Source organism: Melanotaenia boesemani, chromosome 11 (genome assembly GCF_017639745.1).
Source record: "Melanotaenia boesemani isolate fMelBoe1 chromosome 11, fMelBoe1.pri, whole genome shotgun sequence".
Classification (NCBI taxonomy): Eukaryota; Metazoa; Chordata; class Actinopteri; order Atheriniformes; family Melanotaeniidae; genus Melanotaenia; species Melanotaenia boesemani.
The window spans coordinates 20285617-20310122 of NC_055692.1; the positions used below are offsets into that span (position 1 = coordinate 20285617).

At 38.1% G+C, this 24506-nt stretch overlaps 1 protein-coding gene across 5 annotated transcripts; it reads right to left on the reverse strand.

Annotated features, from left to right (window-relative positions):
* Positions 1–40: 40 nt before the first annotated feature.
* Positions 41–24073, reverse strand: LOC121648431 (ceramide transfer protein-like). Of its 5 annotated transcripts, none has more exons than XM_041998518.1 (18): positions 23366–24073; positions 23101–23235; positions 20876–20992; positions 12267–12374; positions 11935–12070; positions 10670–10756; positions 10346–10503; positions 8490–8582; positions 8200–8286; positions 7898–7981; positions 7363–7440; positions 6527–6622; positions 6152–6284; positions 5994–6064; positions 5770–5898; positions 2737–2866; positions 1707–1844; positions 41–1601 (listed from the first exon to the last, which is right to left on the reverse strand). In XM_041998518.1, the coding sequence occupies exons 1-17, from the start codon at positions 23453–23455 to the stop codon at positions 1717–1719; spliced, it is 1860 nt and encodes a 619-aa protein (XP_041854452.1). In that variant the 5' UTR covers positions 23456–24073; the 3' UTR covers positions 41–1601; positions 1707–1716. The 5 variants fall into 5 exon arrangements, with proteins under 5 accessions (XP_041854452.1, XP_041854450.1, XP_041854449.1 ...); XM_041998516.1 differs by having other exon boundaries at positions 10670–10753; positions 11935–12073; positions 23366–24068; XM_041998515.1 differs by having other exon boundaries at positions 11935–12073; positions 23366–24067.
* Between the last annotated feature and the right edge of the window lie 433 nt (positions 24074–24506).

Consider the following 24506-nt stretch of genomic DNA (forward strand, 5'->3'; position numbering starts at 1 on the left):
TGTATAAGGCAACTGCACACACAGTATACACTTACTCAGCTTTGATGTGTATTCCTCTTTAATTTACATAACATTGTCAAATTGCATTACAATTAGTGCAAATAACATTTCTGATGTACAACTTAGAAATATACAAAGTGTGTAAATTACTGACAAAATATAATTAAAAACACCCACTGCATTCTTTAGCTGACATTACTTGTAGATCTAGCTTTGTGTAATCAGCAAAACAATGATCCAGAAGCTTCCGAACCTCGGACCTCAAATGAAAATCTGATGGTGAATTTTGTCAACCATTCCGGCTAACTGATTGCAGAAATCCTAACTTTTGATGGCTTTAAACGCAGTCTAAAGGAAATTTAAATCATGAGGTAAAGATGATGTGAAATGTTGACCCCACCAAGCTTCATGTCAAGTGTTGATAAATGCACGTCTGGTGGCTGTAAAGTAGATAAATCCAGGACTTGTTAAGGTTCATCCTGGTACCTAAGGCATTCTGGGGGTAGTTTATCAGTCAAAGGGCAGGAGACCACTGCACTGTAGTGTAGCGTGTGAAATGTAAATAATGCACGACTGAGCGCTTAGGGTGTAGATGATACTCTTCTCAACATTTAACGACTTCATCTCTGAACAAATACGACACTCATGAATACAGTATTTCTCCTGCCACGCGGGAGGCTGAAAATAATTAAGAACAAAACTGATGTATTAAATGTATCCAGTCATCTCTCAGTGAAAGAGAGCAATCAAAATATCAGACGCTACAGCTGGTCACTTGCATCATCTGTCTGAAGACAGATACTACCGACCGCAACGTAGCATCTATAGACCACAGTCATCCAGTTTAGCTGAGTCAAACGTGTGGTCCAAAAAGAGATAATTAGCTAATTCTCTTAACCTCCCATTTATTCAGTCCACTTCTGTCATCAAATTCAAGCGTTTAACAGTCAATTCACATTTCTTACATTGGTAAACTAACTGAAAACTTAATCTGTTTTCTCTGTACAATACATTGTGTCCATGGTGCTCTCAAAGTTAATATATAACAATCTAGAAATATAAAGATTTGAAAGCTTTAGGCTCTGACCCCCCGTCAAACTGAAAAGAGTCATCACAAGAGGGACAGGACAAGGCAAAAAAAGAGGAGATAGTGTACCTCACCTAATCAGTGCTGTTACTGGGATTTTCTACTTTCCTCTCTTATGGTAGTCACTTTAGCAGCAGCAAAACAAGTAGCTGTAATACTAGTGATTAAAGCAAAACCCCCCCAAAAAGTCAAGAAGCATGTAATCATAACAAATGTACAAAACAATTTACAAAAAAAAAGAAGAAAAAAGAAAATAATCACTAACATTTCAAAAACTGCTTAGGAAATTCTTGAATTTATACAAAACTGTACTTTCATGACAAACAAATGGTGCCAGGCCATTAAAACTGTAGTTATATTGATGACTACTGATGCATTAAAGCTGTAGAACAAGTCTCATCTTCAAACAGGTATCCTGTGGGATGAGCTGATGTTTAAAAGCATACTCTATGACAGGTGAGTAGGTCATCGTGAGTCTTCTCAATGCTGAACTACGTCCCTTCTACAGGCAAGGCTGGAACAGAAAGTAAAAAAAGAAAACAAAATCCCTGAAAATGAAACTATGTCATGAATGCTATTTTCTCACTTGAAAGCAGTGCGTGTCTCCATCCCTGGTTACCTCTTTGCTTTCAGAAGAGAATGGGCTTCCCAGCTGTTTTTTCTTGAACGTAGGAGGTGAAGCGTTTGAGGAACTTGGGATACTCTCTCTTGGCCACGGCTCTGAGGACAGAGGCTGGAGCCCATCCTCCAGGGTTTACTGCAGTCCCATAGAGAGAAATTATCAGAAAGCTGTGTTCTAGATGACTTATCATTATTACTCATAGGCCACACTGCACCAGCTCAACGATAAGTGGGGAGCCCTGTAGTGAGAAAGATGGGTTTTTTTCCCCCACCCCAGCCAACTGAAATCCAATGATATGCTAAGCTTCTTTCACAGTAAACTGGCTCTTCAGCTCTGCTGCAGTATGTCACAATCTCCCTGTCTACAGGGGTGGGGAGGGGGGGTCTGGCCTGGCACTTTAAGACACCAATACATAGTCTTGGTCTAGTTCTTGTGTCAGCAAAGCATTTGTCCTCTACGGTATTTCTTTTTTCCATGAATATATTAAAATGAGGGGGAGTGGTGGTTAGCAGCCTCAGCATGAAGGTCGCTGGTTCTAGTCTTGGCTGGGGGGAGGTTCGAACCTTTTGGGGCAGTGGCCTTTCTGTGTGGCGTTTGCATGTTCTCCCCGTATATGCATGGGTTCTCTCCAGGTTCTCCGGTTTCCTCCCACCATCCAAAGACATGCACGTTAGGTTAATTGGTGACTCTAAATTCTCATTAGGAATCACTCATTTGGAGTGAGTGCCAGTGTGAATGATTGTTCGTCCCCTATGTGTTGGCCCTGCGATGGACTGGTGACCTGTCCAGGGTGTACCCTGCCTCTCACCTGTTAATGCTGGGATAGTCTTAGCTTATCTGTGACCCGTAATGGACTAAGTGGTACAGAGAATGAATGATATTAATATGAACTCTGCATATTTCACATTAAAGCGAATATCAATACAAACTGAGATTACTGAAGTATTGATAAAGACACAGAGACTGCTGATCCTGCCTGAGGCATAACTCCTGAGATCAGAACCAGATGGAGTGGAAAGGCACTTACCGTTGGCAACATATGTGATCTTACAAAGGATGTTGTCCCTGCTTATCTCTTTATCACCCTCTGGTGGGCTGACCAGTGTTTGGCAGATCATTGCGACATTGATTTTGGCACGAACGCAGCGGTTTGTGGGCTGAAAATAAAACAAAAGATATTAATGCAAACAATCCCCAAGCCTAAAAGGATCATTTTATAGCTGAACTTACAGAGTGGATCAAGTCAGTAGGTAAAAACTATTCTTCCATTTATCCATACACAGACCTTACAATAAATATATTTATATTCTGTAACTAAAATATATTTTTACAGTTCTTGAAAACACAAACATTTCACTAAGATTAGAAAAATATACATAAAAAAAGAGAAAATATGTACCCTGAACAATCTGTGGTATGTTACTTCATGTGCTCACTCTCTCTCTTTTAGTGTTGTGCAACAGCAATAGATTTTAAAACACACAACTAGTATAAGGCAGACTAAAAGATAAAGATTAACAATTCATATTTAAATGTGTTCACTGCTGGGGATCATTGTTGGGGCAGTGTAGGAACCATTCACCACAGCAGAGATTTTTTTAGCAGAAACAATCAAACAAGTATCTTAGAGCATCCCTTAGCATTTGGAAGTCACTGTACTACTTTAGGTTTTATTTATTTATTTTAAATCACACAAAAAGATCTTGCATCACACTTTGGAGCATGTGGAGAGTACCTTGGCCAATGTGAGTCTAGCTGAGTGTATTTAACCCCAACTGCATGACCCGCTTGTGTTACTTGGGCTCAAGCTTTAATTTTGTATGATTTTTAGTTGGCTAACATGTTGACATGGAATTTAGAAGTCTGTTTTGGTCTGATCAAGACCATTTTTTTTCTTAGTGTCATGTAAACATGCTAAATGTTGTGGAAGCTGAGGTAATGATGCATTCATAAAATTTCCACATAGCCGAACAATATTTAGACTGTTGTCCCACCCTTATGTAGCTGATGGCACTGGAACAAAAAATAAAAAAAAACATTTATCTCCTGTTTTTGGCTCATTTAAAAACAAAAAGGAAAATATCAAAACAGATATGGCAAACAATTGCTTTATAATTGTGAAAGAGTTGTTCTTAAGCACAGAAGAAGAAGAAAAAAAACAAAAAAACCTCCACACAACCGCAAGCTGCTTCATTTTATGTCAAGGATCCTCATTCTGCTGACAGAGCCTGGAAGTGTGTGGCACACACCAAGAGAGCACAGCAGGAGGAGGAGATGGGATGTTAACGGCTACATTTCTTCTAGCCCACACAGCAATGTGCTGCCAGTGGCTTACATCTACACAAACACTGCAACCGAAAAACATCCTTATCATAACAAAATTTAAAAACAAAAAACACCAGGACGTGAGGGTCTCTGCTGAAAAACATGCCACCTACTACTTCTACAGGTTAAAAACATGATCTGGTATGTTGTTTCTTTAGAAAAATTCTGCTTACTATGCTTTTAAAAATAGATGGATGACGTTAGTAGAAACAACTGTGTTTGAATCAAAGGTTTTGGCTGTTTCAGGAGGAAAACAACCCAAATATGCATCCAATGACACAAAATAATGGTTGACAAAGAAAATATTATTTGAAACTGTCCATTAATGAATCCTAAACTATGAGCTACTGTATAAAGAGCTTACATCTGCTGATTAGAACGTTGCAGAAACTATCACCAGGCAGCTTCAAGAAGCTTCTGAAAGGGCTAAAAGAAAAAATTAAAAGCTGCACTACAGAACTTTGGCAGGTGTACACACTTTGACAGCTCCTAAAGAAAGCTTATTCAGAAGCCATTTGCATCCTGTTTCTTCTCTGAGCTCTGTCCAGCCAGTAAAAGTAATTCTAATTTTGACTGTCTCATCTCCTGCTCGGCCACAATAATGTCCTCTTGTGTTTCTTTGCTGAATGAGTCATGGTGTGTGTTAAAAATGGCTAATGTGTTGATATCCAGTTGCTGGTGAGTGAAGTGGTGAATTGAGCTAAATGCAACTGTGACGTGATGACCTGGGCTGGGAAAAAATGTTGCAAGGTGCATTTTTTAGCTTAGAGATGTTGCACAGCAACAACAGCTCCAGGAATGTGCATAATGACAGTGTGCCATCAAAACGAGTCAGAAGCACTGAGTTTTAAGGCTGGAAACTCATGTAGTGTTACTTTAAAACTGTCAAAGCTCTAAATCCTTCAGAACATTAGTGAAGGGTATCTACACTACCAGTCAAAAGTTTAGACACACACATTAAATCTAATGCAATTATACAAATATGTTCACTTGTACTTGTTTCTAAATATATTTAAAATTCTGTCAGAAATGCCAAAAATCCCAACCAGCACTGTTTAGATTAATATAAATTGCATAGATGTCCAAGTTCCTCATGTTATGTGAGATAATATCACATCTGCATGGGATCACTGGATGCTGGCCTTTTGAAATGTAGTGTAATAGCGGGCCGGATACTTGCTCTTCCCTGTACGCCAAAAAAAAGATGGGGCAGTCATGATTTACAAAAAGAATTTGATGCTTTGATTCAGCAGAAAACAGCTTTTCCTAATATCAGACAAAACCTGTAGCTCCTTACACTCAGGATTTTAGTAGAAGACTTAATTATCCCTACTAATCATTGGAGAGGAAAACATTCATCTGAACTTCAACTCAGTTAAAGTTTACATATATGTGTAGCAATGTCAGTGAACCTGTTTAGGAGTGGAATGATGTAGTTCACTATGTTTTACATCACTGGTGGTGACAGGACCGCTAAGTTTTTAACTCAGATATTGCAGTTTTTTTTCAAAATACTGGACAAATACGCTAAACTCAATTGAAAGGAGATATATGAAGACCTGAACTAAGGTAGTAGTTTTCACTTAACCTCAGTCCATCTAAAATAAACTCTTCTCCTCCCAGTTTAAAACATATTTAATCTGTACCATGAAGCTGTGTTCATTGATGATGTTTCTGAGAAGTAAGGTAGTTCTGGTTTAATAACATTAGACATGTTGGTGTGGGTAATACTTACAGGAGCATTGTCATGGTCCACAGAGAAGTTACAGACCAGCCATGTGTCAGGATCATTTTCATTTGTAGCCAGGATCTTGCGGATGGCGGACATATAGAGAACATCTCTCTGAGAAGCAGGCCACACTCTCTGAAACACAACCGTTAACAATCAGCTGGTGTCAAACAGGCTGCAAAACATTACAGATGAAATATGCAGCATGTTTCATTAATATCTAAATCTACCTTGTGTGTCTGGTAAACAATGATGGCATTATCAGAGAGTGTTTCCACAACGTTGAAATTTTCAATGGTGGCTGTGGGAGGGAGAGTTCAGCTCAGTCAGGCACTGAGAAGGTCAAGCGCTGTTGATATAATGGTGTTTTCTGACACTGTGAACTTACTCTCCCAGTCCATTCGGACAGCTGTGTCCCAGAAGTAGTGGCAGAGCTCATGTCCTGTTACCCCTTTTACAGCATGAGTAGCTTTAAGAGGATCCAGCACGATGCCATTCTCCTCCACCTCCCTCCTGTAAACCTACATCAGTAGACAAAATGACAACTGTATCTTTAAATGGCCCAAGTGGCAGAAAAAAAACACAGGAACCCCAGCATTATTCAGTAAAATATAGTTGAGTTAAAGGACTACTTTTCCACTTTTCTCTTTAGAGGCATTTAGCAATGCTTCTGATGAAAGTAACTTTTAAAAAGTGATTAAAATATTCACAGCTGAGAAGCAAGGGAAATGATTCACCGGCAGCTCGTCCCGTCTGTACTCACCTTCATCTCTCCTTCTTCTATTACCAGCTGCCAGTTAGCGTCTCCACCCACGTCCTGAAGAGAGTAAGTCATATGATTCTGCACCATCTCCTCCACCTGAGAAATGGAGAGATATTGATTAAATTCATGTTATACAGTCTTTTAGTTCACCTGCCTATTGAAGGACAAGCTTTAGACCAAGGCACAGTTCAGGGAAGAAGAAGAAGAACATTATATTTAGCAACTTTATGGTAAATATTCATGGTTTTCACTCTTGAGCAATCCTTATATCTTTAACCTGTACTTGTACTGTAGACATTTGATAACTTCTTAGAAAGCAAAGAAAAACAACTATTTCTCTTTCAGAGCTTCAGGAATTCTTAAAGCAAACAGATTAACCACTTAGCAGTAACCAAATTTACATACAAAATATGTGAACCTGCAAGAGGGCTACATTCAATATCCTATGAACACAGTACATAGCCTGTCTAGACACATGCCTGTGAAAGAAGAGTGATGAGGGAAAAGGAGGAGGTGGAAAAAAAAAAGATGTTTCAGTCATGCAGCATAGCTCCTAATGACATCTGTTGTGTGATGAGGAAAACCTGTTCACTCCAGAAATTTTTAGAAAGTTATGCTTGTACATCAGTGCAAAAACAGCTGACGTTTGGTTAAAAAAAAGAAAAAAAATCTATTGTGATGTACTCCTCAAAAAAAAAATATGTTTGCGAAATCCTGGAGCAAGTGGTTAGTGGACATTCTCATGCTATTTGCTCATGCTCTATCTAACTACGGTAAAAACCAGCAGGCACTTGCATCACCCTAAACATGCTCTCTCAACAGACCAAATACAATACCTGGACACTGAATCTGTGAATGTCATCTGAAGCGCTGACTAGCTCAATGGAGGACTGGGAGGAAGAATAGCTATGGTGCTGTACAGCAGAGATATGGTTGAAAGAGAACAGAATAAAGAGCAAAACAGAGAGAAACCCCACCCCAGCAGATCAAAGGACACCATCACAACCCAGAAAGGTATCATCTCAAGTAAAGATGTTATGGACATCAGTAAAAAGTTTGGACACACTTTCCCACTAGATTTAATGGGAAGATGTGTCCAAACTTTTGTACTGTATGCAAACAAAAATGCAGCGTACTCAAACTGATGCATGAACAGATTGAGGTGAGGAATTGGTACATCATAAAGACATGTTATTCTAGTCAGCTGCAAGAAGCTGAAGGCTGTATACAGAAATCATAGAGACTAAAACCAGAATGAAATGGCTAATGGAGGCAAAGCAACCTGTGGCATTAACTCAAAACAAAGCAGGATGGAAGTTAACCATACAGTAATGAATAGGAGTATAAGTATAAGTATAATGTGCTGCTTACCTTGTTGGCAAATCGGTGTGTACCGATGGTGGAAAAGGCGTCACCAGCAGGAAGGCGAGGTATCCTGACCTTCTCTGACTGGCACTGAGGAATGCAGCATACACATTTAGTAAGAGACAGCAGGCTACAGATGCAAACACCAAGCTGCAAAGAACATATACATTTTGCATCTTTTTCATTTTAACAGACGTGAACAGAAGAGGAATATTAAAGATGGTTAAAAATACAACTGTTTTATACAACCTAATTGGAAAAGATATTTTAAGTGTGCAAAACAGTACCAGTTAAAATATTAATCACACCTGCTCTTCTATCTTGTCTTGTCTGTCCAGAGCAGCTTCCACTGCGTCAAAGAATTCGTCTTCATTGATCAGACTGTTGGGTCCCTCCTGTAAAGAGTCAACATGTGGTGTCAGGATTGTAAACATCCCCTGAGAACAGCCTTGACCAAAGTGCAAAGTATGATTAAACCAAAAAAAAAAAAAAAAAAAAAAAAAAAAAAAACCCAACACATGGCGGTACAAAGTTAAAAAACCCTTGCTGTTATTCATCCATCTGCTTCTAATCAATCAAATGTATCATTTCATCATGCCTCATAGTCTGGGCCTCCATAGTGTGACTTCTTCTTCAGTTCATTAATTGCAGTTTTGTAGGCATCTTCTACTCGCCTCCTCTTCTCCAGCTCCTGCACAGACAAGCACAGTGTGGTTAGTTTAGTTGTGTTGCTTATTTTCAAGCCTCAAATCATGTCTCATCACCCCTCTGACACAGCTTCAGTTTCTTCAGATTACAGAAAATAAGTATGTGATAAAAGGCGATGAAAACAAATTCTGTGTTTCAGATTCAGGCAAACCACAACTTTAATCAACTGTGTTTACAGTCAAACAGGTTTCACAACAGACTGTTACTACACAATGGAGGTGGCTACTTTCAGTACTACTGCTGGTTCTCGTTAATGACTTAAAAGAAGAAAACATTTTTGACCTCTGCTGGAGGGATAATAAATCAAATAAAACTAAATGTGTTGGCTTAGCACTGCACTCAACTCTTAAAAAAATAAACAAAACAAAAAAAAATCCTATATTTAAGGGGGACCTTTCATCCACATTGAAATAAGAATGCAAGAAAGAAAAGCTAAGAAAGCTAAACGTAGAACTTAATATGAATGAAACCAAACAGTACCACTCCCCCCCACGTACAGTCGGTACAAACATATAAAGCTTGCCACAAAATAAACAGGAGGGCCCCTGTTGTCAGCTGTGTTAAACGACTACACAGACAAACGATGGCCTACTGTCAAGGAGAAACTGCAGGTCTGTAAAGGTATCCATCTTTGTGTCTGGTGTTTGAGCAGCTCTGTGCTCCGCTGTATTGAAGGCTTCCACAAATTGTACCACGAAGTCTGCCGGCTCATTTTTTAAATGTTCTTTCTCTGTACAAGTCTGAGGTGTGCCGTTCCTTTGAGCGCGTGTTCTGTCCTATTTCTACTTTTCTACTCCACATTGGTAGCTGAACTTCAACACTCATAGCCAAACACAGACATGTCTGAGGTAGTTTCATTACAAAAGCCTAAGTGAAGGCAGATCCTGGTTTCGTGAGTTTCACAGGTTGGGGTCACGCCTTTACACACAGGGAAAAAAAAGAAAGAAAGAAAGAGGAAACTGGTTTGACAACATTAACTAAACACGAGGCTCTTTCCTTTAAAGACACAGTCCACTCAAGTTATTAATGAATTGAAGACATCAGATCACAAAAGGGTTAAAGCTCATCATGAGCAACAATTATTCATATGTTAATATAATTTTTAATGTTACATTTAATAGCTAGTTTACAGTGTGTGGTTAGTTTATTTATTCAGTTAGATAGTTCTTAGGCTACGTGGGTTATAAATTTCAAGTTTATGTATTTTTTTTTTTTTTTTTTGTTTTTAGTGCTGTCAGAGCTGGATTTATTGATCCTTTTTTGGATTAGATCATTTGCTTTTACAACAGGCTGTTAAACGGGGATCTAAGCTGCAAACAGCTTACCAAAGACATCTACCATCGAAGAACCTGAATCTTTGCATTTTTTCCTGAATTATATGGAACGAGCAAAGTAATAAAATAACTCGCTTCGCAAGAAGTTATGAACATAAAGAACTTATGGACAAATGAAGACTTAGACACTCAGAGAAATCTTTCAACAGTTAAAGAATAAGAAGGAAGAATAATATATCTTAACTTCATACAAAGGAATGGTCTTTGATCCATTATTTCATATTTGAACATTTTTTTGTTTTTTCCACCTAAAACCACTGCCAAAACACCAAACTAAAAAGGTAATTATGGACTCTAAGGTGAGGTTCACACAGGAGTGGAGGGAAACAGACCCAGACAGAAAAATGTCCACTATTCATCTGACATATTGTCAGTGACATATATTCCATCAAGGGTGCGTCCAGTGCAATACCTTGTCCAGTCTCTTCTGCCAGCTGTCCTCTCGTTTGACCATCAGCTCAATGCAGTGGGACAAAGTAGAGAGGATGCCTGCTGTGGTGGCCTTAAAGGTGATGGCTTCACCCTTAAAGTCTATCCCATTAATTCCTTTGGGACTGGCAGGAGAAAACACTGGCACAAACAGAAGCAAAGAAATAAGTGACTTTAAAAGCTCTTTCTGGACTTGACTGATAAATGAATATTTACAATTCGTATGTTAAAAATAAATTGCTACCAAGCACATAGATTCTCAAATAAAACAATGACTTGTTTTAAAATGGTCGTCGTAGACACTCACATTTTTCTTTGCTGCCATTGTTGTTATGATTGTGTTCGCCATCTGGTCTCGTAGCAGAAGGAAATTCTTCTTCATCCTCCTCTACTACTGGTAAAAATGCAACAGCCGTCTTAGCAATATGTCTACTTTGTGCATCACAGCATTCTCAAAAAAGAACCTTTAATTTTATATATTCACAACTAATCCAGGTGTGGATTTTACCTTCAGTACTTAATAAAGACAGTAATTTGACAGTTATCAGCAAAAAATTATTTAAACTTTGTTTCCATCAAAGTATCATTTGTAAATGAATTAAATTCCATATTTAATGAAACAGTCTAAAAAAAATCATGTGGTGAAACTTCTTACTTTTTTCAAACTAATTAAATGCTTAGGTTGAATTAAAAATAAAAGAAGTGTCACAGAAATTAGACAAAAGACTTGACAAAAAATGCCCAATGCAACATCTTACAACTAATATTGCTAAACTTCCATCGGGTAAGTAACTTGATTGGGTGTAAAATAGAGATTTAAATCACAAGTTTGCTTACAATATGATATATTGATTCAACAAATAATTTTAGATTCGATTCAGGACACAGCGACTCAAATGAGACATCATATGCTGATATAACAGAATCCTTTCGATCTTCATCAAATCACAAAAAGCAACTAAAATAAAAATTTTATTTTTGAGCTCACTCAGACATTTAAATGACAATCTGTTCTTTTAACAGAAATAGGCCGTGCCACATTGTATACACTCAGCTTTAAAATGTTCCCATAAGGTAAAAGAAACTGAAAGAATAAATTTCCATTTGTATTCATTAAAAAAAGGATATACGGTATCCTTCCAAACCACAACTATTTTATGTGGCAGCTAATATCAAATGTGAAATGAGAAGATATTTCTGTAATAAATACAGTTTAATTATTTCAATATTTGACATGTTTTTGCAAAATTTTCAATTAAATATCAGCTTCAAATGATGTGCAAAGCATCGCATTCTCTTTGTATTTATATTTATTTTTGGCTTTCCTTGCCTGCTTTGGGAACAATGTTGAATTTTGTCAACAAAAAGCATACTTAAGATGAAATAATTTACGTTTAATATAAAAGGCAGAAAGGTTCAGCCTCAGAGGTTAACACAAACCACAAAATAAAAAAGCCAACATTTACAAATACTTTCCTTTCTCAATAAGATCTGTTTGAACAGGATCAACTGAAACGATTTAAGCTTTTGATGATATGCAAACTGGGTTAGTGTATTAAAGCCACGGAGTACCTCTGTCTCTTTGAAATTCATCTTTAGAAACAGCATTAGCACAGGAGTCAAAATACTTCTGAAGGGTGTCCACTTGTCGGCAAAGAATGTCCCGGAAGGTTTCCATTTCAGCAAGCTTCTCACGCAACCTGTACCCCTTCTGAGCAGAATGAAACAGGTGTAAGATATTCAACAAAAAAAGAAAAGAGGATCTACTCAAATTATATATGTATATATACATACACACATACATATATATACACATGTGTGTGTGTGTAAAAGTCAATTACTTCCATGGCCTGTTTAATTACTTAAGAGACACAACTTATCTGAGTCACAGGTTTGATCATTACCTTAAAGGAGGATGTTGAAGTGGAAGACAAGGCACTAGCTGCTGAGGTGAGAGACAACATGGAACCATGGCGCCTCAGACTTGTTTCTGAACCATATCCAGACTCAGCCTGCAATCCGGTTTGAGTGGGGGGAGAAGACCAAGATGAGCCAAAAACAGAAGAAAGAAAGAGGAGAGAAGAAAACAAATCAGAAAGGATGCACAAAACACTGCTCAATCTGCCAAATATTAGGAAAGTCTGATGCTTATCAAAACTAGATAGAGTAGGCGCACTTCTAGTGTTGGCATCACTGTGTAATGCTAACCAAGACCAGTACACAACCTACTGTAAACCTACGCAGGCAAAGTTCTAAAGCAGACAAGCATCTACTTAGCTACTAACCTGGCTGCACTGCAACTTTCTGAAATGAAAACAACTTTTAGAACATACAGTAGAAAGCAATTATAACTACACTGGTGCTGCTTTGCTTTTTAAATCATCATTGCTTGTCAAACACTAGGAAAGAGGGATTTGGAGCTCATGTCAGGGTGATTGGTGATGTGAAGTTAGACTCTTACCATCATAACAATGTTTGAAGACAATTTTAAGATAAGACAAAACTTTATTAATCCCACAACAGAGACATTTGTTATTACTACAGCTCAACTGCAGAAAAACTGTGTAAGAAAAGCAGATTAACAAAAATATAAAATACAAACATTAAATACAAATGCAAAAGAATAAAAACTATATACCACAGTAACTGGTGTTCTATGTACAAGCTTTCACTGTGTGCCCTATGGAGGAAAGGTTATGTAAATATGCAAATATATATATATTTGCACATATAGTACCACAATCTACCTGTTTTCAGACTTTGGTAAATGAAACAAACTGTTATTTTTTTCCCTCAAAACCCTCACAAATGACATAACTCTGAATTCCTGGTCAGGGCAATTTAGATTCCCACAAACTCACACAGTAGTTGTGTAGATGAGGTACAGCATTGAAAGACAGAGCATTTATTGTATGTAGACCACAGCTCTCTCTCTCTCTCTCTTTATTTGATCAATCAAAAACAAATGAGAAAAAAACCAAACAAACAGCAGAGATAATATGAAATTTGATAGAGGGAGAGCTGCTGGGATCTCTTAAGAAGGGAGATCACGTGAATCTGACAAGAATGGGGGAGAGCATGAACACAGTTGGGGTTTACAAAGATTCACACCAGCGCCTGACATTATTTGTTAGTTGTTGCGTTTCATGTTGTTGCTACTTGTGCTGTTAAATTTGCATAGCCAGTAGTAGAAAAGTTCATCTGGACTCTGAGCCCTGCATTACATTGCAAAACAGATGTTTAATCAGGCATTTGGGAGTGGCCGTCAAGGCATTTGTTCCATTAAGTGCCCAGCTTATGACTGGGTAACGCCTGGGACTGCCAGCTCAGCAAAGTGACAGGATTTTATGACACATGAAGTGTGTGTGAGCACGACCAGCCATCCACACCAAAGCAAAATAGTATGGTTTGCTTCACATGCAGCTGTTAACACTTATCTATGGGATTATAGAAAGACAGAAAATTCATGATCCTATATATGCATACCTATCCTCAAATAGGAATAACAGAAATGTTAAAAAAATATTTTACTCATGAACAAGGAGGCTAACATGCTGGTGGCAAGTTTTATGACTCAAGTTATTTACTTGGGTTTAGTCGAGGCTTTGTGTCCAATTGTAGCCCTTGATTACAAAATTACCGGGAGTCTGCAAACCATTTCTACAGGGCATCTGGAATTCAGAGGAATTTCTTACAAACAGTGAGCAAACTGAAGAGCGAATCAGGTGACAATCTCGAGAGACACTGCATACACATTCCTCGGCCACAGGCGCTCATATCACAACAGAGTGATAGACTGAGAGGACTGACTGAGTTTGAGCGTTCAGTACCAGTGTAAAACATTTAATGGGTTTTAGTGGATTTTACTTACATTAATGCAATATAGCAAATACTGTGACATTAACTTTAGATGAATCTAAATATTCACTCAGTTTAAAGTAATGTGATTCTTTTCAAATCGACAGGAAGCTGATGACTAAAAAATTTACACAATTTGCGGAAATCAAAAGGAAGAACAGTTTCTGAATCTTAAAACTATGCTTTTCTCATACGGACATAAAATTTTGAAGACAGTACAGTTCACAACGTTGGTTTCCAGTACAGCAACGATGCCGGCATTAACATCCCCCCCCCCCAACAAAAAAAAAGTAAAAAGGAAACTCGGGCAGATGCATCAAGAAGACCCAAGACAGCAACAACAACAACAACAAGAGGAAAAACAAGCGATAAAATGAACAATCAAGACACAGGATGATAATTGAAGTCAGAATGGATTTTACTGCTGAAGAGAGAGCATGGAGAAAATAAAGGATGATAAATGAATGCAGAATTAGCTGTGTTGCTGCTGTCCATAAGTACCGGTAATAAGTGACTAGCTCTCTTCTTCAGTGTCACGTTTGCTTTGCTTGACTTGGTTGGTAAAGATGCTTATTGTATGGGCTTATAATCCGATAAAAAGAATACGATCACGATTATTTCACTTTCTGCTCTGCGGAGGTCATATACGGCAGCCGGGACCAAAGCTGTGGCCGAATTCTATATTGTACATGTGTACTCTAAAGATTTACTTTACTGCTCTACATCACAGCTAACAGGAAACACAAAACATTACGACAGCACCATGTTTATAGAAGATAAACTGTATTGTTATCATCGCAGCCTGCCAAATAAAAGTTACCTTGTTCTATTTCTGTCACCACCACCTGTGCCGGCTCAGAGGTGGGTCAACTTTGACATTCCCATTTCACCTCTGCCCTTTTACAAAGGCACATTATTCCAGGCTTAAGATGCGAAGAGCTGAACTTGTGCAATTAGGGGAATGAGATAAGAAGCAAGTCGTCTATTCCACATCTGGACTTCTACATTCACTAAACTACTACGAGAGCTATAACTAAAGAGACAACAGCTTTTTTAAAAAAAAATAAAAATTTTTGGAGAGTTTAATTGAAAAGACTGACCTCACGAATAATTGTTGGCAGCTGAATTGCACATTAAGTCCAAAGTCGAAGCAACTGTTGAAAACAATTAGCCCTTTTACTATTATATCAAGAAGAAATAGACACCTTCCATTTTCTAGAGCTGCAAACAGTAAAGCAAAGTGTTAAAGGAATGTTCAAGTTTAAACCCAAGTCAATGATTGTTAGCACTTTGTCCTGTGGTTTGCAGCTGTGCACCATACCTGGTGGCTTCAGAGATATTAATAAATAACCAGAAAATCAGATCTGTTTAGCTGCTGCCAAGAAATTTCACAACTTACTCTGTCAAAAATATTTCTGTTCTGAATGCAATAGCACTTCAAATTTAAAATATGTTGTTCTCATTGCTGCTCCATGCAATACATAATATTTTCACACTACAAATAAACACACAAAGTGCATTACTGCTCACTAGTTGTAGGCCTTTTTAAACAGATAGCTAGGTACAGTAGTAAATAAATGGCTGACTAAGGTCACTATGATATTCTTACTACCACTTAGTTATAAAGGATGCAACCAACTGTTAACCTCTTTAATTAGACTAAGGAATATACAACATATAAAATGCACTGTTATCTAACATGCACACAAACTGAACTATTAAATAATGAAAAATATAAAAATATTTAAAACATTTTATTCTTCCTTTAAATCTTAAGACATTAAAACTATAAATGCTTGTTGAGGGTTCACTGATCATTTTTTCCTTTTGAAAAATGAACATCTCTATAAAGTCACTTTTGCATTTGTAAAAACTACTGGTTGCTGCAAAGGTGAGACCCACACAAAACAGATGACTATAGATCCTTGTTGCCTACCCTGCCATTACAGATGGCATCTCTAACTGCAACTGAACGCTGCACTAAAGTGATGAAAACCAATCTGTGACCATACCAGAGACTTCCACCCTCACACACTTGGTCAGCTGCATGACAACCATGCAAACACCCACGCATACATAATAAAATAAAACAGCATTTTTTGGCTTTAAGATGTGAATTACTGGTAAACATGAGTATACACTGATTATAGCAACCTCTGATAACAACTCATCTGATCACAATGTTGCACAGGATCTTAGCAAGCAACCATGCAGTATCAGTCAAGTGAAGGTGACTAACATGCAGTGGAGTTCAGCAGTAAAGCCACTCAATCATCGCTTAACTACATGCACATAAAATGCAGTTTTTATGTGGTAAATGGGCAGGGAAAACTATGTCAGCAATAGAAATCATTCACTTCACAGCACTGGCATTATGATAATAAATCTCGGGGGTGAGTGACAGTAAGTAGGCAGCATGCCAACATGCTAAAAGCCCACCATCCGGCCATTCCAACAGCCAAAGCAGAGCAGGGCACTGCTGCAGTCCTGGCGGTTTGCTGGCCCCAACATGGCCAGGTGCTCCCCCAACACTCTGATCTGATAATGCAGAAGATTTAATCCGGTTTTCCCCGTTTCCCTGGACACACCTCACTACGGAACAAGAAGGAAGAGGATGGGGTGAAGAAGAGAAGCCGTACAGGCTTAGCTTAGCTCATCATGTGAAGGAAAACAGCGACATGAGAAGCATAGAAAAGAGGGAAAAAGTAGTTATTATTTGCCTTACAGCAGCTGGAGGGAAGGCACTAGATGTTCCCTAAAGCAGAAAAACAGACTGAGTCAAAAGAGAAGTCTTGTAATTCCTCGGCAAAGTGAAGTAGGATCTGCTTACAATCAGGTCTGTCTGCTTTCACACACTAGCTCAAAAATACACACACGGACATGCACTCCACTTTTGCTACAAACATGCATCAAGAGACCACACACCCCGATATGTAAAACCCTTTTTTCTTGTCCGTCTTTTTTTCCAGCATCCATCACTGAGCAAGCATCCATGACTGTGTTACTTGCGACGAAGAGAGTGAGAGTGGAGTAAAGATGATGGGTGCATGCATGTATGCATTAGAGAGAGAGGAGAGTGCTGTCTGGAACCGTTTGTGTAATAGAGCAATTCAGAAGTGAAATGGTGGGCGAGTAAAGCAGTCTACTGTATATTATGACACAGCAGAAGAAAGAGACGGCGAGTAGGAGGAAGGAGGCTCATTTGTCTGGATCCTATACTTTTTTTCTGTCTACATGACTCTCTTCATTCCTTTTTACTCTGATTTGGTGCTGGACCAACAAACTATTCCTGCAATGATTTGAAAATGTGGTGGAAAATCTCACAAATAAACATGAGGTGTTTCCTCCTTTCTTTCAGATATATCCTCCCCTAAATGAACCTGAATTAGTGGAAGATCAGAACAGTTTTCTCAGATATCACTTAGTCTTTGCATCTGTCATGATTTCGTTACTGTGAAAACATGTAAATAAAGAAAAAGGGAAGAAAAATTAATCCATCAGGAGCTGCACTTAACATCACGACATTCAGCACTTTCCTCATCGCCAACAACAACACACCCACACACAAAAACACAAATGGACTCACACAAAAACAGTTTTCCCTCAACAGGCTTTGTCATATGAATCTGTAAAATACAGATTTCCTTTACAAAGTGATACCTAATGTGCATTTTTAAGCTGAATTAATTATTTATTCAACCCATATTAAAGCACATTTTTGGCCATGACTGACAATAACGCAGCTTGATCCAAGTAAAAAGGCAGAAAAACTGGGGAAAAAAAGGAAACTTTTTAGTATGTTAAGAAGTTATAAAATAAGGACTAGCATTAAAAATATATTAATTTTCATTGTTAGATTTTGTGCCAACTCGTAATGTTTGATTGTTTGTAAGATCATTTTCATCACTTGAAACTGACAAAAGAATCTTTAAACAGAAACACTCACATTTTCAGAGTAAGTATAGCGTATACTTTAACCATTTAAAAATGGTCAAGTTGTCTTTGGGCCTCAAAAAGCAAACCAAAAAAAAAAAACCCAAACAAAAACAAAAAAAGAACACATTAGAAGTGAACAGTACCTGATGCAAGTCCATCTTTGTCCAACTGGGAGCAGCAAAGACACGCAACCTACAACAATGCTGCAGGTGGTGCTGCATTAACCTCACTGAGGTTACTGTAGGTCACAGTCCAGGCATAACCCTGAAATATTCTCACACCATTGTTAACGGGCCAGAAACCTGCAGCTACTCACACCCACACTACAAACACTGCAGGGGGATTCAACTTTTCCACAGCAGATAAAACCTCCTTATCAAGACATTTTGTTCTCCTTTGGTAATTCACACAGACCAAACAGATGCGTAAAAGAAACACACCTATCCTTGCTCAAAGTGAGCCATGGTCACAATGATCAGCCGAGTGACGAAGGCATTGTTGGTAATAGAGATCTATTCCACTGTATCGATTCAGCCTTACACACGTGTTCATTTTGATATTAAACTTTCTCCATCAACTTTATCCCCCCTTTCCACCCCTGTACTTTAACAAAGGAGGACAGCAAAAGGCAGAAAATCGTTTCTGATCAGCATTTCGCCAAGATAAACAGGTTGATCCTGGGCCTAGCAACCCGTTTCCTCACCACATCCAGATATATTAGTATTTTAGAGTTTCTGTCCAATTTAATCTGATTTAAAATCTCAAGCACACAGTGCAAACAACCAGCTTAAAGATGTTTTTTTCTTTTAACTACGCAACTTTGTTGAGAAAAAGCCATCTAACAATAAAACATCATGGCATGACTATGAAGTGAAATAACAAAGGAAATTCCTTTTGAAATGGTTGGAAAAGTTCCGTGGATCCACTATGATCAGGAAAAGGACACTTTACTGTCAATTATTAGGAAATGCCAAAGGGGAAAAAAAGAAATGTAACCCATCCATCCACCTATTTTCTGCCGCTTATCCAGGGTCGCAACAGGCAGCTGCCTAACCCAGACTTCCCTCTCCCCGGCCACATTCACCAGCTCGTCCGGGGGAATCCCGAGAGGGATCGCGATGTAATTTTGGATAAAAATCAGTAACCAACTAAACATGGGGCTTATCGATTGAAAAATGTTTTCTTTTGACGGATTCCCCAATGGCTGGATATCACCACTAATTTCCTAAATCAATTCAATTCACAACAGCCAGATTCAATTAGAGTTTGATTAAATTATAACTAAATAAAGATTCCGTTCAATATTGATTGATATTTATTCACAGATATTTATGTAACACCGATTTTTCTTGAATATTAAAGACATTCTCAGATAACTATTTTTTTAAAAAAAAAACACTAAACCCGATTATATGACAATCAAAATCAGATACCTCATCAGATAAGTGTAATAACCTGATCTCACACTTCTACATGAATTTTCAAAAGCAATTTTTCAAAATATTGTTGTCTACATTTACCAGTCCGTTATTTTGGGGTATGTTCGCGAGTGGTGGTGTCACTTCCTGTTATTTTCAAAACATTCTGTGTTTGTTGAACATGGTGACACCCACAGTCTTAGAATTAAGTTCTAATGTGAAATAAATAGTTAATAGTTTACAGGTAAATGTAACCCAACAGTGAATAAAAAAAAATCAGCAATTCTCTCACTGAAATTAAGCTTTTCCCATAGTTTAATTTCATAATCACATTTGTTGTCTATAAACTCGAAGAAACTGACTTTTCACTCAAGTATAAATCAGGTGATAAAAATCCTCTGCATGTAGCTGAAATCCGTAACAATATCGATTATGTGGAATCAGAATCAAACTGCCATATTTTTCTTTTTATATTAAGTTAGAAAACAGTTGAAATAAACCACAATGTTGCTAAGCTGTTAAAAATTTGTCTTAAAGAAACATGTCTCACAAAAACGCCTGACAGAACCTTGTGTAACATCAAACTTCACAAGTTAATACTTATCATTTCAGTTTGGTCGTAAAGGGGAAATTAAAAAACATTGGCCATGTGCCAATTATAATGTTTTTTTTTTTTTTTGTACATCATTAGGGAAGTAAGACTTATCAGTATCTTACCCACAGGGCGAGTAGTTGAAACAGCTTGATGTCATGACCTGCCTATTAATTTGATCTGCACACTTTATCTCGGAAGCTATAAATCACTAAATACATTTTATTCAGAGACAGCAGCTTACTATCTGATCGCAAATGATGACACCTCGCTCCTCAGATTTCTTGCATTCCTAGACTGAAGAAGTGTGTATGTGTGTCTGAAAATTGTGTGCTCTGCCACACCCAGCTCAGAACAAAAAGCACATAACTCCCCCATCTGTCCTGGGGAAATAAAAGCTAGAAAAACTTTGAACTCAAATTCAACCCAAATACTGCAAGTATGTAAATAATGTACCAATGCAACGTGGATTTAATGGAATAAGAAGGAAATAAATTATTCAGTTTAGCCTAAGCAAAACACACAAAATAACAACTTCCCAGTCATAACACGAACTGAATTAAGCAGTGATTCCTATGAATGAACTTTATGCAAATATAGAAATATAATGCAAATATAAAATATAATAGAAAACAAATATCAGAAGAAGCCAACAGGAAATATGGAAAAAACAAACAACAAGCTAAAGAAAGAGAAACAAACTACTCACCTTGTGAAGTTCTATTGACTCTATCCACTGGAGTCTGTGCTCGGGATCTTCGGCTCTGAGGTACCAAACACTGTCATTCACACTGATGTCAAAACGACACTCGTCAAACTCATGAGGCTGCGCAGGAGAGAGGAGGACGTGAAGTTATTAGGCTTGAGTCATGTCATTAGTGCTCTCCAAAACCTGATATTCCTTTCTGAACACTAAAAAAATTCCTCTACCTCAATTAAATTACTAAGAAACAGGAGAAAATGCTGCTCTGACAACTTTGTCTAAAGCACTGGCTGACTAGCAATGACACACTTGAAAAACACATGGACTCAATCAGTCACAGAAAACCATATGACACACAATAAACAAGTTTTAATTCAAAGCTGATGCCTCATGTCTGTTGTCCCAGCCCTAAATGACTGCAGCAGAACTGTGCAAGGAAAAACAAAACACAGTCTGTTCCAACACGAACCTGGGTCTTCATAACCTTTCCTTCGACTTTTGGGAGGAATCTTTCAACTATTACACTCCCCCACCCAGCTCCAAGCGCTGGCCGCCTTAGGCACCCAAACACGTGCTACAAAGAATTCACTCGTTTCCTCTCAGAGTGGAATTTGACCACTTGCACTCAGCTGAGACTAGATCTGCTCTGAGAAATAACTTGAATCTCCTCATTTTCTTGTTTTTCCTATTCAAGAGCATCAAGATTACTGCTGCTGTCAACGTAAACTTACACTTTCATTTACTGAATGACACTCACGTGCCGCCTTATTTACTCTCACTGACAACGTCAACATACACTCACATTCTGACTCAGGCTGCATACATTCAAGCAACATTGTGACACTTGTGCTGACATATATCTCAAAAGATGATTTTTACACATGCAAACGAGGACAAACTGTTAAAAGCTAAAGTTTTCTGAGATATTATTGTAAATACAGCAATGACAATACCAAGGGCATCCAGCTATAACAGTTACTGGTTAGAGAAATCCATCTTCCAGCTTACTGTGCTGTATCAGTCACGGACCGTAAACCTCTGCTCTACAGTCAAGTTTATAACTCTTTCAGTCTGATTGGAACCTTGTCTTTTCTCTTGTGTAAGCACTGCTGTAAAACCATGCTGCACTGGCTTTTTTTCTATGTACAGGACTGAGAAATCCTTAGTTTAAGCACAAACATGGTTTTAAACTATTGTTTGTGTTTATAGTTTTGTTAATATTTGCCAACATAAATATAAACATTAACTTATTTTTTAGATTGCTTTGAACAAATGCATGAAAATAACTGGGTAGCACAAATGCAAAGATAATGGTTTGAACTGATGTGAGCAAATGATAACAGAACAGTTCTTACATTTTTGACTGACATTTCCGGCATGTTGTTTAGTATGAGGAAGTTCTGATCCGTGTCCAAAGCTACACCGTGGGTAACACACTGATGTTGGGTAGGAAAAAAGCAGAGGTATTTTTCTACATTCCTCTGTCTCATCAGACTGAAGTGTCTTTGGAAAAAGAGGGCAGTCAGCAGGGGCTGTGTAAGTCAAATTACTCTAATTATTAGGGAGCATTTATAATAAAACCACACTCAGTGTTTGTTTGACTACTAAAACTAAATCACAAAATACATCTTGAATGCAGCTCCAAGAACTGATACCATGTTTACACAAGTAAAGATTTTTACTGTAAGGGAAAAAAGAAACTACAAGCTTTTATGCTGAGGTTTTAATCCAGCCCTGAGTCAAATAATCCTATTGCACAAACGTGAACAAATTACAGTAAAACCATTTGTGTCCTATGCAATTGGTGGCACTGTGCTCATTGAGCAGTGAATATTTAACTACAGTATGAGATTTCAGCATATCTTACCTACACCTGAGGCAAGCAAGCAGTCTCTACAGTATGAGGTCAAAGCTTACATTTGACAATAAAGGAAGAGGATTAAGAGAGTGTTCAAATAATCTCTAAGAACTGATTCCCTTTGTGTGCTAAACTGCAAATGTCTGTCATCCTTGTGATCTCAGTGACAGATTCATTAAAAATTACACCTCTATCCCTGAGGGACATGGATTAAAGAAGTTCTCGGTGTAAAAACAGGATCAAAATTGTGAGAACTGCAGCAGCAGAGCTCTGATGAAAGAGCTGAAATGTTGAACAGGTGTTTCTGCTGTGTGTTTGTGCTTTAGATAGCAGAAAAACAACATTTCCTCCGTATACCATGGCCAATACTTACTGTGATGACAGCCTTACTAAGGCACAGAGAACCCCTGCAGCCGTACTCCCGTTCATCCTCCGACTTGTAGTAACTCAAAGTATTGTTTTTCAACACGACCCATCGGTCCTGCCACCCGTGTATGTAATTTGTCCACTGTAAACACACAATGCAATATACAGTTAGCTGCACCATACAATCAAGAGATTCTCGATCATAACCATTGAGGAATTAACTCAACTACAATCAACAGCTTTAGCATCCAAACTAATTCTTCTAAACCTGCCTTGCTTAGGACGCCTCCGTGCTCCACAGGGTGTCCAGATTCCGGTTCCACATCCTCATCCGAACCGGACGATGAACTCTTTTCGGACATTGAATTCCAAGTTTTGAGAGCCTCAATGTGATGTTATCGACACGCTACCTAGTCTCTGAGAAGTTATCGGTACAACAGCGTCACCGCCAAGCCTGCTGACAGCTTCTTCAACTTAACCTTAACGTCTTCGAAATAGTGTTGACTGTGCATTAAGTTAGAGTCCAAAACAGTGGATAGATATAATTTGTCTTTTGACTAGGCTAGCTTGTTTGTTAACAAGCTACCGTGGAAGTGACAGCTGGCTCTCTATTTCTTGGTTTTGCGGGCTTTGTTTTGAAACGGACGTCGAATGCCAATAAGCCTAGCTAAGTAAGTTAGCTGCCAAACGACGCAACTAGCTAACCAAAACTTTAACTAACACCTTGTCAGTGCTCTTTCTAGTTATCCAAGCTGAAAACGATTATCAACTCCAAACGCGTCCGTGTTGACGCAACACCTCAACTTCAACCTACAAATAAGCAGACGTAGATTGTGTCGCTGCTGTGGTTCCGCAGCTCAGTTAGCAATAGCGGAGTGCTGACTAGTTTCAGGGGGAGGAGCTGCAGCCACGCTTGACTGTGTACCTACAGCGTAAAGTGGCATCAAGGTAAAAACAGTTACATTCACACCGGAAATGATTCATTTATGTATAGAATTAAAAGCAGTTCATTGGTGTAACCCTTCGCATAAAATTTAATTTAGTAAAACATTTATGCAAACATTTTGTATCTAAAACACGAAACGTGTTTTTCCCACGGGTGCACTTTGCAGGAAACTACCGGAAATATGAGTTATACATAAATAAATGAATGAACGAATGAACGTTCTTTCCTTTAATTTAGTTCTTTCTTTCTTTTTTTTCCCTTATGTCGGATTATTCTGTGGACTTTAGTCACAGATAACACCCCAGTTCAGAAAGTCAATCCATATCACAGGATAATTGAAAACATATCACATAACAGTATTTTATGCCATAAAAGTTTAATATTCAACGGAAAAAGTTACTCAATAGATAATTTTTTAATAAAATGGTCTTAACGCTCCAGGGAATATAACTTAGGATGTTTGATAT

Coding starts and splice junctions, on each gene's coding strand:
- LOC121648431 (XM_041998515.1), bottom strand. CDS start 23,455: ATGTCCGAAAAGAGTTCATCGTCCGGTTCGGATGAGGATGTGGAACCG. Junction 7,982..8,199: donor AAGACAAGATAGAAGAGCAG/GTGTGATTAATA, acceptor TGCATTCCTCAG/TGCCAGTCAGAGAAGGTCAG. Junction 5,899..5,993: donor TTGTTTACCAGACACACAAG/GTAGATTTAGAT, acceptor GTTGTGTTTCAG/AGAGTGTGGCCTGCTTCTCA.